The sequence below is a fragment of the Amblyomma mixtum genome, chromosome 5 (genome assembly GCF_055824585.1).
Source record: "Amblyomma mixtum isolate Tamu chromosome 5, ASM5582458v1, whole genome shotgun sequence".
NCBI lineage: Eukaryota > Metazoa > Arthropoda > Arachnida > Ixodida > Ixodidae > Amblyomma > Amblyomma mixtum.
In genome coordinates, this window is record NC_143016.1 from 41,770,589 (window position 1) to 41,786,186 (window position 15,598).

General features: G+C 44.4%; 2 protein-coding genes across 3 annotated transcripts in view; one reads left to right on the forward strand and one right to left on the reverse strand.

The window, feature by feature from the left end:
* RPA2 (Replication protein A2) overlaps window positions 1–2,640 on the reverse strand; it is a 24,832-nt gene extending 22,192 nt beyond the window's left edge. Inside the window, exons 1-2 of one of the 2 annotated variants that reach the window (XM_089544178.1) lie at window positions 2,302–2,640; window positions 2,153–2,202 (exon numbers count right to left, since the gene is read on the reverse strand). In XM_089544178.1, the coding sequence (XP_089400304.1) occupies window positions 2,153–2,202; window positions 2,302–2,320 (69 nt within the window). In that variant the 5' untranslated portion in view covers window positions 2,321–2,640. The remainder of the gene's footprint in view (window positions 1–2,152; window positions 2,203–2,301) is intronic. The other variant, XM_089544177.1, reaches the window with a different exon arrangement.
* Window positions 2,641–2,789: 149 nt separating this feature from the next.
* On the forward strand, window positions 2,790–10,521 carry LOC149341894 (ADP-ribosylation factor-like protein 15). The gene is made up of 4 exons (XM_089544179.1): window positions 2,790–3,009; window positions 4,134–4,347; window positions 5,441–5,637; window positions 6,666–10,521. The coding sequence occupies exons 1-4, from the start codon at window positions 2,947–2,949 to the stop codon at window positions 6,795–6,797; spliced, it is 606 nt and encodes a 201-aa protein (XP_089400305.1). The 5' UTR covers window positions 2,790–2,946; the 3' UTR covers window positions 6,798–10,521.
* The last annotated feature ends 5,077 nt before the right edge of the window (window positions 10,522–15,598 follow it).

The window sequence follows — 15,598 nt, forward strand, 5'->3', positions numbered from 1 at the left end:
CAGGTAGCATGAATTCACTGACACATTAGAAATGCAGACCGCAGCAGTATTCCCGTCCATGCTCTTCCACGCAATACAGAGTATTTTCAATTTGTTTGAGTGAACACCCTGCAGACCTTTCCAAAAGACAAAAGCCTTGCTTTAGACTTGCAGACGTCTCTTGAAATCACTGCCAAAACTAGAGGCCCCCTAGGCTGTCAAGAGCCAGAATCGTGGCCCCCTTATGGGTAGCAGCAACAACTTCAAACATGAAAACGCATACGATGCTGAAAATGCAGTTTGCCGAGTTTATATCTGTGAAATACCGAACAATCACATCGGTACATAGAATGCCCAACGCACAAAGCCAGAAGCCACGATGCAGTTAAACTTGTATCTCTCGTTATGCTTGACAGCTTTGCGCGTATGCTTGCTGCAACCCATTTATTTTATTTTATTTATTTATCCACAGTATGGCCAATACATTGTATTGGATGGATGGATGGATAGGAGCGCCCCCTTTGAAACGGGGTGGTGGCAATTGCCACCATGCTCAGCTTTTCTTTCTTTATTATTTTTTTGTTTACTGTGTTGGCAATTCTCATTAAGATTCGCCATCACCTTTATCTACGGTTTCCTACAATTCTAACCTTATGCCACATCTCTGCTTTTCAGTCACCAATCCTCCAATCGCTTTTTGCTGACTTCCACTGCAGATTTATTTACATGACCATTGTTATCTTTAAACCCTAGGGCCTCAGAAAGAGTGACTGTGCCTGCATCGACATCCGGATGGATACCATCATATTTGAGTATGAGGTGTTCAATTGTTTCCTCAGATCTACCACACACTGCACATGTGTCATCTTCTTCGTTAAATTTCTTTTTGTAGCTGCGCGTTCTAAGACACCCTGATCTAGCTTCAAAAAGTAGGGCACTGCCTCTTGAGTTATCATAGAAAAATTCTTTCCTGATCTGCCTTTTCCAGTGTCGATATAGTTCTACACTATGTTTCTTTTCCATTGAATTCATCCAATTTTTAACTTCCGCATTTTTAACCTGTCGTTTAATGCTCTTTCTTTCTCCGTCCTCATGACCGGCATACTTACTGGTTAGTTTTCTAGTTCTTTTCCGCCACTGTGAGTCAACGTTCTTTCTGTACAAATATTTAAATACCTTAGCTGCCCATCTGTTATAGTCTAATTTCCTCAGGCGTTCTTCATATAGTATTTTACTCTTAGCCTTCCCGTGCTTCGAACGATGCCCAGCCCATATCCCCTTGTGCTGCCTCGTTTGTGGTTTTGCCGTGGGCACCTAGGGCTAATCTTCCAACCGCTCTCTGATTTACGTCTAATCTCGACTGAACTTCTGCCCTTAAGCACAGAACCGCATTGCCGAAAGTAAGTCCCGGCACCATTATTCCTTTCCAAATACCTCTTAGTACTTCATATTTGTTGTACCCCCATAATGCCCTATGTTTCATAATCCCGGCGTCTCTTCGTCTTTTTGCCCTAAGAGCCTGTTCATGCTTTTCCGTGTATGTCTGCCCTTCGTTTAGCCATATCCCGAGGTATTTGTATTCGGCCACTTTGAGTATTTCGTGGCCTTGTATTGTAAGCACCTGATCAGTTGTATCGTTAAAAATCATCACACCTGATTTAGTTGCGCTAAAACTGAATCCTAGAGCGTCTCCTTCGTCTCCACAGCAATTAACCAAAGTTTGTAAATCTTCCTGGCTATCTGCTAACAGTACAATATCGTCCGCATACATTAAACCCGGGAGTCGCTGCTCAACTACATTTCCGCCTAATCTGTACGACAGATTATAACCCAGATTACTTTCACACCTTGCCCGTCGGGAAGGACGTCTCCTGACGAGGCGCTGGCCGCACAGGGCGCAACAGCAGCGGTTTTGAGATCTTAAAACCATATTTAAGCTACTTAAACGCGTCAAGGAAACCATAGGCTGGCACTAAGCATTCCGTCGTGAATGCTTTGCTGGTGCACCTTCTGTTCTCCCCAAGTCTCTGTTTACATAAGGAGTAAACTTCAACGTCCCCTCTCGCCAGAAGCGGTGAGCAGCCAAGGTCGCTCCACCATATCAGACACCGCGCACATGCCTATGGGCAAAATTGATCCCAGCTGCGAAAGGCACGCTCCGTTCGACACTCACGAACTTGCGTTGTGGAGTCTCCTGAGAGTCGGGTGGCATAAAGCCTCCACCTGCGAAGCATGTGGATGCGAACAGTTTGCATTAATCACAACAGATGCATTATTGCTTAACAAAATTACTTTTGTTGACGTGATTCGACCATAGCTTACCATCGCCCCACGCTGCCATCACCGAGAGAAAGCGCAAACACGGTCACTAAAGGATGAAGACTGAAGGACTACTTCCACCTTAACAGGAAATCGGTGGTAATGTCAAATTAACACACATTCAGAAAGAAATCCTCACACTTTGTGAGATAATCTCACGCACGCCCGCTTCTACAAGTTCGAGCGCGCCAGAATGTCCTAAACTGATGGAGATATGCTGGCTATACCCAGCGAGTCTAGCAGATGCGAAAAGCACATTCCCTCTTCGCTCCTGGGACAGCTCAAGCATCACGTCAAGGCCGATACCCATGAAACCAAAATAATTAAAAAATTATACTTTTTTTGTTAACTAAAGGACACAAAACTGAACGAATATTTCAGAACCACTCACGCAAAAGTAAAAAGTTCTTTTTTTTTTGTCCGCTAGATGCCAATGTTAGACACTCAATGCAAGCCTCTTATGGCTTATATGCTATTAACTTCTCTATAGCATGATCGACCATTGAAAAATGGCGCTGTAGGCCGCCTTTGATTGTGGGCATTTGTCAACAACTGTAGGCCTTTCCGCCTTTCCTCGAAGGTGCCGCAGAGACTCGCCGCCGGTGATCGTGGTGGGCTCGTAGGGCGCCTTCGAGGAAACCCCCCACAATGCCAAAAGTCGTCGAGAACATGCAGCTGGGCTTTGCCGGTTGTCGCACCGCTTTCCGAAGGGTCAGTGCTTCTTCGGAGAAACAGCTCTGGAGCAAACTTCAAAATCGAATGTGGGAACAAAGCTGAGCGTTTCCAGGCTCCTGAGAGTAACCTGCTACTGTTTTATGTTTGATGTGAAGCATTAGGACACTAATAAGAACTTGCTTTGTCGCTACTTTTGCGCGCGGTTTTGCGACCGTCAAAGGTCGCGGCCGTCGACCTTTCGCTGTCGCAGTGAGAATGTTTATATATTGTCGGCCCGATATGCTTCCGTGTTGTGGCTTCCGGATGTGTGCGGCTGCAGTTTTTTTAGGGCTGTTTAACTGTAGAGAACGGTAGATTTGCCTCTTTATTTTTCATATGGTGGCGTTTCTTTTTTTTTTTTTTTCCCCGCTTTGTGAGCTTGTTTACATCTGCTAACCGAGTACCACGCATGCTGCATGCAGTCATATAATAGTAGTAAAACAACTAGGAAGAATTTGTCTTGTTGATTTTGATTTTTGACTTACTACTCTCAGATAGCGCAGCAGTTTTCATGTTTTCAGAAATTGGTCACTCTACATGCAAGATATTAAACCTAGCCTCTCCGAGAACTTTGCTTTTTAATGCTCACCATGTAATCATTGGTGTTCAAAATGCTGTCGGCGATGCGGAGAAAAATAGACATGGTGACTGCTGGTTCTGAGCTCCACAAACAAGTTGAAGTACGCGCAAAGGTTGTCATGACCCGTTGCCGGCTTTGTTTTCTTGTGATATCGCACTTTACTGCGCATATTATTGTGTGAAAAATTACTCTGTGCCACCCACACAGATGTTGAGGGCATGGTGCCCTTTGTTAACATATGTGGTCATTCTTCGTCAGTTTCGTTCTAAGAGGATGTCATTGAAAATATACACAAGGTAAATGGTTACGGTGTTCCATAAGTACAGCGCGATGAACGGGACATAGTAGAAAGGAACATGTGTAGTCTCTCCGCGTGTTCATTTCTTCTATGTCACGTTCGTCGCGCTGCCGTTCATCAGAATGAAACTGAACAATATATGCAGTTTAAAGCAGTGCATTTACTGAGGTTTTTGTGTGTGTACAGTTACCGGTCCATCAAAAAAAAATAATTCGTGCTTGTTCACATCTCTGTGCCATGCAGTGTTGCCGGTGGCTGACGTGCAGCGGCAGTGTCCCTGGGCAGGAGCCTCGTGATCAGTACGAGGTGCTTTGTTTGGGACTCACGGGTGCGGGCAAGTCAACAGCCCTGGCCACATTGGTTGGGGAACCCAGTGATTCTCTCGAGCCCACCACAGGCTTCAACATCAAGACACTGCCTGTGAACGACACTGTGCTCAATATCAAGGAACTGGGTGGTAGGTAACATTGTCCTCACCTTTTTGTGTGTGGGATCCACTTGTTTACACATGATAACAGATGATGTTACTTGAAAGCGATGCAAACCAAGATGACATGATGCTTTTAAGAGTGTCATCAGGTAAAGGCACAGCACAACTGAAACAAGTACAGCACTGACTCACGATTAGTTTTCTGTATTGCTGTCGCGCAATAAATAGGCGAAAAATGAGCACAAAAATACATGGCAGTGCATCAAAGATTGACTGCATAGGGCAAAAACATGCAAAAACTTTGCAAAAAAAATGTACAAAGAAACCACTCTGTCATCTTAGCTGCTGAGATAGTCTTGTTCCTTTTCGTCTGATCTGAGTACAGCAGGTTTGCTGATGCACTTGTGAGAGAACACAAGCACTCCTTGAAGCCACCTCCCAAAAAGCAGTCTGGTCATGCATTGGCCGTCTTGCAAAAACAACAGCTCTACTTTCAGCCAGACAACCATACTGTAGGAGCATAAGGACCAGCGCTCACTGGAAACCATGGAAGAATTTCCGATTCATTGGGAGCAAGACAACTGCACCAGCTAACCTTCTGTTGTGCTTGCACTAAAAGAATAGACTATCTCAGAAACTAGGATGACAAAGTGGTGTTTTTTTTCTATTTTTTGCTAAGTTTTTGCATGTCTTTGTCCTATGCAGTCAATCTGATGCACTGCCATGAATTGGTTGTGCTCGTTTTTCACCTTTTCATTGCGCGACAGCAATACAGATTGTTAATCATGAGTCAGCGCTGTGCCTTTACCTGATGAACATGTACCGACTAGCTCACCCATTTGAGACATTGTGTTGTGCATTCTGCCACCTGCGAGAGGAAAATGTGAATCTATCAGATGGTTCAGCTAAACTGCTGGAGCAGATCTTCCAGATGCGTGGCTCATGATGAGCGAGTTTAACATTACTGCAGCAAAATGTGACCTGCTGTCATTGGCCATCTTGGTCATATTGGAAAGTGAGTGCTGTGGTCTTTTTCATGTGGAAAAAGGCCTTTTTATCAATAGTAAACATGACATCAATGGTGATTGACATGACCATAGCTGTTGCCTTTGTCGTGCAGGCTCAGTGCGCCCATTCTGGCAGGAGTACTTCAGGGATGCACATGGAGTGTTGTTTGTGCTGGATGCGGCTGGTGGTGAGGCCTCCTTACAGGCAGCCCGGCAGACATTGGCAGAACTGTTGCCCCAGCTGAAAGGACGCCCGTGTGTTGTGTTGGCCACCCATTCTGATGTGTCAGGCTGCGCTACTCAAGCACAGGTGGGAATCTATCCAGGCCATGCCCAATTTTTTTGTCAGAATGCTAAATAAACTGAGGGGACCATTCGAAGTATCATGGTAACGTCTAATTTCCCACTACCATGCTATGAATGGGTTCTTATGAGGTGACAAACAGTTGGTGTTCAACACCATGGTCGAACATATTTTAAAGGTGAGGGGTTGATGGTGGCACACGCCGTAGAAAGGATGATGTCCATTTGTAGTCATCAAGGCCGGCAACAGTATTAATGCGAGCAGTGTGCATCGACACCCTTGATATTTTAAAGGTTTTGATGTTGGCTGCGAGTTCTTGATTCATGCAGTTGTGCTGGTTGCAAGAAAACACTGACACAAGGTGTAGGAATCAGCATTCATTGTGGCATATAGGCAATTAACATGCTTTCTACAACATCTTGCACAAAGCTGTACAGAGCTGTTGTTTACAGCAGTGCATAAACATATGGTTATCTGCCGCACCATTTTGTGGCAGTAGCGTTAATGTTACATGTAGGTACTTGGTAATGCTGGCAGTGAACCATTCCTGCTGGATGACACTGTCATCACAAAGATTCTGTTGTCTTTCCCTTTTGTCAAGACTTTTTGCATGCAGCATTGCTGTCTTTTAGAACAAAAGAACAAAACGCTGACATGTTCAGCTCCTTGTGTTAAATACTTCATGGCGTTGTGAAGTTTTTGTCGACTTGGTTTGTAGCTTCGTCATCGCATGCTGTCATGTAGTAGTAGTGGTCTGGCACTTTTTTCAAGCAGCAAATTGAGCGTCAAGCAGGTTGGCTGCTTGCTGTCCTGTGCTGTGATTAGATGCACGATTGGTTTGTGTGAAAGGAGCAAGGCAGTCGACTTGTTGCAAAGCTCAGAGTAGAGGGCGGTAAAGCTATAGTTGATGCTGCCTAATCAGTGCAGTATCCCTAACAATCATTGCCAGCAGTTATTGGTGTGTTTTTAGAACATGCCGCCCTGCTATGGGTTACACTAATGTGCAAGTGTCTCTTCATTGTTTTCACCAACAGGTGGAGCAACTACTCGAGGGCCTGATGCATGGTCGGAAGTCAGCCGTGCTGTCCTGTTCTTGGGGCCAGCGCCAAGAAGTGCTCAAGGCACTTGAAATGCTCACCGGTTACATGACTGCGTCCATAAAGTAGCACCAAGCAGATGCACTGCATGAAATGCTCAAGGGCAGCGCTTGCCCCCCCGCTCCCTCAACCAGCAGTTTGCAGACAGATGTGTTCCTCGCCCCGACCATCCCTCCGGCATAGTTGTGTTGTTTGCAGTGAACCTTTCTGGCAGTTTGTTTTATACGACTTTGCCTGTCGGGCACCGCAACTTTCACCCGACGTTTGGGGCACCAGCCTGCTTTGTGCAGACACTACAGTCATTTTCTGGACAGACCTTGCATGCCTAGTGCTGCCAACACTTTGCATCATACTTGCCTGTCAAAACACATGCAAGTGCTGACAAACCATATGCAATGAGACTAACAGGGTGCACACAGTAAACTATTATTCAGAAGCTGCTGTTGCGGTACGCAGACTAAATATAGTTCTGGTGCCTATGAGTACCAAAAGCTGGTGCTTTGACAGAATTGGCCGTTTATATAGGATCGAGGTCAAGAGCCATACATCGTAGTACTCTTGGCATTTGAGGCACTCTAATGCTACTTGCTGCATGGAGATCTCACCATTGCATTGGACACCTGTGCATTAACGGTGATGTGCATGGAGCAAGATTTTCCACTTATAACTGTTTTTACCAGACTGACTTGCAGTGAGATTTTTCCTCACATTCACCTTCCCGAAGTTGTCATCTCAACTGCAACATTAGCTCATCACTTGTGCCTGTTATGAGCTCAATGTGTTTGGATCTCCGAAAGCCAATCCCTTCCCTGCCAACCTTCATTTAAATTATTGAATGTCATGTTTCAGTGGAATCACTGGATTCGATTTTTTGCTGCAATCTCTTGTTGCGACAGTTCCATTTATTATAAGCATAGATGGCTGTGCCAGCAGAACTGGTGTCATGATGTATGGGCCAGTGTACCTGCCCCCGTTTACACCTTGGTCCATGCCAATGAATAGTGTGCAGCAATGCAATGTTATGAATCAGCAAAAAAAAAAAAATGTAGCCTCGCTTTTCACGTGCCCCAAAACAATTCCATATCTGCAGCCCCCACACCTTCCAGAACGGCATATGGTTGCTCATTGCTCCCTGCTGTATGTACTTGTGCTGCTGTTCAGATTATGTTCAGCATACACGTACTACTTGTGTGCAAACACTATGTGGCAGCATACCAAAGATGGCATCTACGCACTTTTGTTGCCGACACAAACCAAGAAGCGCCATCTGTTTTCCATGCAGTTTTTGCATTTTTGTGCTTTCATGTTGAAGTGTCCACTGGCTGATGGAACACCCGAGGAGCTTCTGAATTTTTAATTTCTGCATTTGTGTTGAGTAGCGATTACAAACCTGAACCTGAATACTCCTTGGTGAGATGTCCTCTGCAATTCCCAGGAATAGGGCCTGACAGTAGGCAACTTACCAGTACTGCTGCCTTTTTGCAGCCGTGTCTCTGTTCATTGCTAAAGTTGAGGTGCACGAAGCCAAAGCGAATCTGCTATACCCTCAGCTCTTGTTAATAGCTATCAGTGTTCGAGAAGAATAACCAGAGTGGTGTGACAGGCATGATCAGACAAGAGACACCAGCTGCACGCAGCCACTCCTATCACAGCCAATCTGTGGTAGGGAACTTACTGGCAGAGACATACTTCCTCTGGTGACATGATTTGTTGCACGTGTTTTGTGCTGGAGATTGTCTGTTGTTGACTGGGCAACACAGTGTTTCATTGCGCACCAATACTCCTTTCAGCTGCCAAATTTACATTTGCATGTGATGGGGAAATCCTTGCCTTGCATGCGTTTTGGCTGTTGTGTTCTCATATATGGCAGTGTTGTCTTACAAGTAAATACAGCTTTTTTTTTTTTCAGCTATCACTCACAAGAATGCTCATTTGCAGTTGCTAAAGCTTAGATGATCACAATTGAAAAGACCTTAGCTTTTCTAACTTGCGATTTCTACAAAGCAGCCTCACTAAGCACAATTTCACTGTTTTTCTGGCCTCTGTGGCCATATTTAGGTGATGGTTTACGGGGGTTTAGTGTCCCAAAGCGACTTGGGCTATGAGGGACGCCGTAGTGAAGGGTTCCAAAAATTTCAACCACCTAGGTTTCTTTAATGTGCACCGACATTGCACAGTACACGGGCCGCTAGAATTTTCGCCTTCATCAAAATTCGACCACCGCGGCTGGGATCACTAGGTGAATACATTTACATATGTATTGCGTAACCAGGCAATACAACAGCACGGCGTAATGAGCTAAACTGTGCCTGGTGCACTTGTTTTCTTGTGCACCTTTTCCTGTGGCATTCCTTTTTAAGTTGCAAAAACATTAGAGTCATCATGGAAAGTTTCACGACAATTAGATTAATGCAATCGCAGTCAACTGGTTATATTGCAGTGAATAAGGAAAGTCTTTGAGCATGCAAACATTAGCTGAAGTGTAAAAGCTGTCACCCTTTCTTGTCCTGCTCAAAACATGCCCTCAAGCAGGCACTCATTGCTGTTGCTTTGCAGTGTTCATGCATAGGTCTTTGTGCCAGTTCACTGGAGAGACAAAAATTAGTCGGGTCGAGTCCATTTAGTTGACAGATCTGCGTGTCAGCGATGGCATCTGCTGCTGCCTAACGCCAAACCAAAAATTTTCTTCTCCAAAGTACTGTGTGGTCCGCACGCTACACCACAGCTGCATCACATTTGGCAATAACTTTTGCGGGCAAGGGCATGGCATCTGTACTGCACTGTTTTTAGGTGGTGGTAAGTTACTACTGAAGACTGTGTCAATTCTAGTCCTTTTTTGTATTCTACAGCTGCAACTGATCTTTTTGTTGGCTTCTTTTATCAGCATTCATTTATAGGCATTATATCTTTGCATCACTGTGCTGATCTGCACTGTAACTATAATTGAGCTATGCTGCACAAATATTTCATGCTAGCTGTACTCGAAGGAAACAGGTTATCAAGATTTAGCACAGGCTGAATCTTACTCATTGCCAGAAAGGCTGCACTTGCATGCTGCTGGAAAAGGTGCTGCTGACATCTCAAACCTACCATTTTGTAGCAAATCACCATTTAGTTCTTTGTTACAAACTCTGCATACTGGGCTGATATGCTGGACAGCAATGTGACCCACATTTGTGGCTTAGTTACTGAGAGATGGTGATGAAGGCAAGCATTGAAATCTCCGCAGTTCAGATGGCTCAGATTATACTATGTTGCTTCTTTGAGCATCCTGTAAGAATCCCAGCTCGTGCTCGAGGTTTTTAACAGTGGCAACACATTTGGTTTCTGTGATCTGAAAGGTTGCTTTCCCACTGAGGAACCAGGATTGGTTCAGTTGTGGGGTAGACATGACTCCAACATATCTGCATTATAATGATGAAATCTTAAAAAGCTAGAACTTTCAGGTTTCCACTGGCGTTCTCTCCCTTTTCCGACTTAACTAATGCGGCTGTGTGCAGGGAGGCTGTTTATGTGGACATTCAGCAGAAAGCTCCTGAATAGCGCATTTTGCATTTGTCTCTTTTACAGCAAGGACGTGTACAGAACTGTGCATGTCACCCGTGTTTTCTTTTTTCCTGCTACATTGAGACTTGTCAGTGTGTTGCATTGAAACAAGCTTCAGCTGCTGGGATCATTTTGCATATTTTCTCCCCGAAATGTGAGCAGGGTTTAATGGTTTAATTTTGAGCTTTACAGAATTTCCATGCCTCATATTTAGATAAACCAACCAATAAAACTCTTTTGTATGGTAGCCTTTACGTTTCCTGGCCTAAATGGTATCTCACAAATGGCTCAGAACGCAATACACTAGCTACTGGAAAATAGGGTTTATGGGGTTTAACGTCCCAAAGCGACTAAGGCTATGAGAGACGCCGTAGTAGAGGGCTTCGGAAATTTCGACCACCTGGGGCTCTTTAACATGCACTGACATCGCACAGTACACGGGCGCTACTGGAAGATAAATTGTACTATTGTACAGCTAGCATTGTCAACACTTCTACTAAAATGAATGCACTTGGAATTTGTTTTGGGGGATTTTGTGAACACTTTCCAACATTCAGCCTTGTTCTGGACCAATTTGGAATCTGAAATATTAATGCAAAATCTAATGAGGCTGGAGGTGTAGCATACTCCCTGGATTCTGGAGCACTCGGATGTAAACAGTGCTACGTGTAGTCTGTGCACTAGGTTTCACCGTGAACATCTTCCAACTCGCCTAGCTTGCCATCATCCTGAACACTCAAGTTGTCAATCAGCACTGCTTTTCTCGCAAGAATGCCCATGCAAAACTTGGCTTCATCTCTCTTGCTTAGAACACCAAAACGATCAAAAATACAAAATCACCTGCTCCAGTGTGCTGCAATTTATTCCATCGCCTTACATTACCTGATTCAGTTTTGATCATGGAGAGTATCAGGTACATCATGCTTAAGGCCCTACACTTTCTGCAGCAGGAAATTTATAACGAAAAACCGAAAAAATTCTGCGAACTACACTTTTGAAACATGCTCCTAAGATGCCTTCATTAAAATCGAATTTGGCTGTTGTAATTCAGTGTCTGGCAGTGCTTGGCACTTTGTTCATTTCAAGATTGATGCTCAATACGACGACCCCATGCACTGCACCTGCAGTTGTCTCCATGCAGCCCTACAAAAGTGTGGTACCCACCTACCGCTTGCTTTCGCTCCTCCATAGCCTGGCACCGCAGCAAGGGAAAGCCCTCAGAATGGATGCAGAGAGCTCTTCGAAACTATTTTTTCCACTACTACTAATGTTCCTCTGAAAAGACTCCAGTATTGAGAATATTCCCACAGAAAAGTTTGGCCACACTCACCAGGGCCACTACATTTGAACAGCTTGCTCAAGGGGATGGGTGCATAAGTAGAACTTCATTTGCTACCAGATTTAACTTTCAAAAGAGTTCAGATTACTCCAGTTCCCATAATTCTGTCATTCCTATCAGTGTCTGGAGCCAGAACCTAAAAAAAGAATGTAGCTGCTAGCACACATTTCCATGAAAAATGCTCAAATCGGCAATCGCAGGAAACTAGGGACCCTAGTCATGGCGTTATCAGGTGCCCAGGCTGGTGAAGCTGGTGACCACAAGCTTGCAAACATCTAGCATACCATACATGTGCACATGACAATATCTAGAACAAGATGCTAATAGACATGACCTTGCCTCACCACAACATTCAGTAAGGTGCTATTCTTTCAAGCTGGCCACCTGCATTGCTTTTTAAATCTGTGTTCCTGGCTACATTTCCTCTTAATTGTACATACTGCAGTTTTGGCACCTTTGCACAGTCCTGTACCAAGGGTTCTGTATCGTACTGTGTAGTCACTTGCACTCTCACGGGCTACCAAGATTGCCATTAATTACCGTTCAGCCACTTTAATTATGCTTGGCGTCAGCAACAGGTCAGCCTATGTGCAAAAGGAGAAGCCCCAAATATGTTTTTTTCTTCCTCTTTTGCTCAGTCGCCCGTATCATCATCTGTTGTCTCGTAGAAGATGTCGGTGAGGTCCGTTGATGTCTCGGCTGGCTTTGGCTGTTGGCGCTTGACGACATAGTCATCCACCGTCACTGGTATCCGCACGCCATCCTTCTCTGCCTCTAACCGGCTGTCGGCCACACACTTCCTGTGGCAGCGAAAAATGTTCACAGTGTCTAGAACTTTTCAGTGAGAGCCAAATGCTGGTCTACAACAGATGGAATACATGTACTGATTGCCAAGGTGTGGAAGTGCGTTTGGGCGTTAAGAGCATCCCATGCTTGAAAAAAAAAAAAAAGATACTAACTATGGACGGGGCACGACACAGTGTGTGCCGTTCCTTTGCTCATAAAACCCCACAGCACATGGCATTAGCTACTGTAGCAGGCTTCCATCAGTGTTGTATGGATTTTGTGGTACACATCTTGACGGCAGACAACAGAAGGGAAATGGAGGCAATCTTAATTCACGACTGCACCATGTGGATGTTTGGACTAGCAAGCGTGACTGAAGCTTCTCACAAAGCATAAGGCATCCGACCTCCAGAGTTCAGTGTGTCACAGACAGAATGGCACACTAGAAGACAAATGTATACCAAGATTAATTATGTCAGTGTTATTTCAGCATTATATCCCTAGTATGCAATAACAAATAAAATTTAGAATGATATACTATTCCTGCATTTCTTTCAAAGGGTACCAACAAAATAGCCCCAAGCAGGACAGTTTTCTTTGTGTGAACAACTCTAAGCTCAGTGAGGTAGTCTCTTCAACAGCTCGTTTCATTCTAATGGCCACAAAAAATTTTTCTACCATTACAACATTAAAGCTTCAAACCAATACAGTGCATATTATGTGTCAACAAAAAAAAGACAAGCTATAACACTGAAACCCTGAAATTCTGCAGTTTCTACCAGCCAGGAAAGTGCATATGCAAAACCTTTAACATCTATCCAGTCACGGTACTTGGATAGCACTCGAGCTCAGTCTGGTTCAAAGTCTAGCTTGAAGTGCAAAGTATTGGCAACACACCTAGTGACAGAGTTTCACACAACAGAGGACTGCAAAAACAAGAGTACCACCATGAATAAGCAGTCCTCTGTAGTTCTAGTTGAGATATACTGACAAAGTTAAGGAACATGTTCGCTTTCGGTGCATCCCAATGCCTTATCACTTGCATTATGTTGCTGCAGCTGTCAGTCTTCGAACACAAGACATCACCATTTCCAACAGGCAAGCTTTCCACGTGAGGAGAGAGGCCCCGGAGAACGGTGGTAACTCCAGCTCTTTTACACATATTTAAATGAAACAAGTATTCCATTCAATTTGTCTGCAGATTTGCCTCAGCAACCATGCTATGTTACATGTCTTTCTGATAAAAAGCAAGTAAGAGCAGTCAAGTTTTCACTCCTAGTTTGAATACATATTTCATTGCGCTTTCCTTACGAAGAGGTGACTGCTGTGAGAAGCCCAAGGTGGACACCCAAGGCCACAAATTGCAACCTCAGGTGCAATACAGTCCCCTTGAGCTAGCTATGCAGCAAATTGCTGCAACCAGTGTCCGAACACCCACTTTCGTTGTTTTCTATCATCACTTGCCAAGTGCACCTCACTGACCTATGACGAGAAGTCCCATGCACAACGTACAAGTTTTCTAAAAGGCTTCCCCATACGACTAGCCTTGTTCAATGCAAGCCAATATACCCTAAAAACTCGTGTAATAAGACCTTTCTTTTTTTTTTTCAGGTTTCAGCATGTCCAATTTTTGCCACGTATTTCGTGCAGATCCAAATAATTTTCAATTCTAGACTCATTTTTATTCAGCATTGTCGCCATCAGGCTTCCAGCGGGAGGAGGCACTATGTAATATTCAAGTAAACTGTATGTAGCGATAGCGTCAGTTGACTGTTTTGATGGTTTCGATTCTGGTTTCAACCACGCTGACCTTGTGATGCTCACGTTATCGAAAGCAGGACGATCGCACCTCACATGATGTCGGGACCACGACAACAGTATGCTTTTAAAACGTAAGTAATGGCCGAAAGCACCACAGAAAAGCATTGAGCGCTGCTTCATGAACCGGATTTGGTAGGGAGAGTGTGCAGTTGGTGCTGCCGGACGGCTGAAACGGGCCTTTCCAGCCATGCTTTGCAGCTGGATCGCGCACACTTGCCAGCATTCCCGAGGAGCTTGCCAGTAGCACTTAAAAAAATGCGGGATATCAAATGCGCTTAATGGTACCAAAGACGAGTTTCTATGGAAGAATATGTCTGACAAGGAACTTTCGGAAGATGGTACACTAGACGACAATATCGCTAAAGCCCAGACTCTGAGGACACCTCCAGAGCGCACATGCTGCATGCGTGTAGGCCGGAGCCAGTTCACACATGCCGTAGACATCCTGCACACGCGAGTCTCGGGGCAAGTGAGAGCTGCTCTTTTCTTTGCTAGAAGAAATTCTCGGATCGAGCATGTCAGTGCGAGCCAGACACATGGAGCCGTTCTGACACCTGGCACGAGATGGCACTGTGCGTACACCTTGCGAGTGTCCGTCGAGCCATCGAGTGAAGCGCTAACAGCAGTGCAAATAAATTCTTTGGTAAGCTTTCCTCACTCGCATTGTAAGCAGACAACTTTTTTTTTTTTGTCTGGCTTTGCTATCCCCAAATTACACTTGATATCACATGCCAGCGAGTACTGTACATGTTTTCACGACACTTTTACACACTTCAGAATCACCATAAAAGATCTTCTAGGAACCTTCACATTTTGTTAACACATTAAAGGAGTAAACAGGCTTCCTAGGACGATTTAACTAGACTCAGACCCGCTAAAATCTGAATTGGGTTACGAACACTACAAACGGTTCCTCCTATATTTCTCCTGCTCTTGTTTCACATCTTGATCAATTTCATAATAGTCGCTGCAGTAATATAATGCTAGGAAATAGTGAGTTCAGAAGAGCTATTTCTACAATATCAGCTTACCAATTGTGATGTGGTCAGCTAAAATGATGTTTTTCACCAAATAATGTAAACCTGACACCTAAAGTACCCAGCCCCTGTGCACACCACTCATTAACACGAAATGAAGAATTTCATCACATGGAAAACCTGTTTTGATGAATAATGGGTTAAGGTACGCTAGAATAGAAATAAGAAAGATGAGTACAGACTTAATAGTACTGCCAGATGATGTAAGCACTTCACTTCACTACAGAATTTTTCAATGCTAGAAGGGACCAAGTCAGGTGCATGTAGTATGTTAATATACCTGCAACTAATTGTCACAGCAGCAAAATGGACGTAAAAAAAGAAACAAACAGATGCACCAG

Bases quoted from the DNA above. Each gene is read 5' to 3' on its own strand.
- LOC149341894 (XM_089544179.1), top strand. From the start codon at position 2,947: ATGCCAAAAGTCGTCGAGAACATGCAGCTGGGCTTTGCCGGTTGTCGC. The intron at 3,010-4,133 runs GTCAGTGCTTCT...TGTGCCATGCAG, and splicing joins GTCGCACCGCTTTCCGAAGG to TGTTGCCGGTGGCTGACGTG. The intron at 5,638-6,665 runs GTGGGAATCTAT...TTTCACCAACAG, and splicing joins GCTGCGCTACTCAAGCACAG to GTGGAGCAACTACTCGAGGG.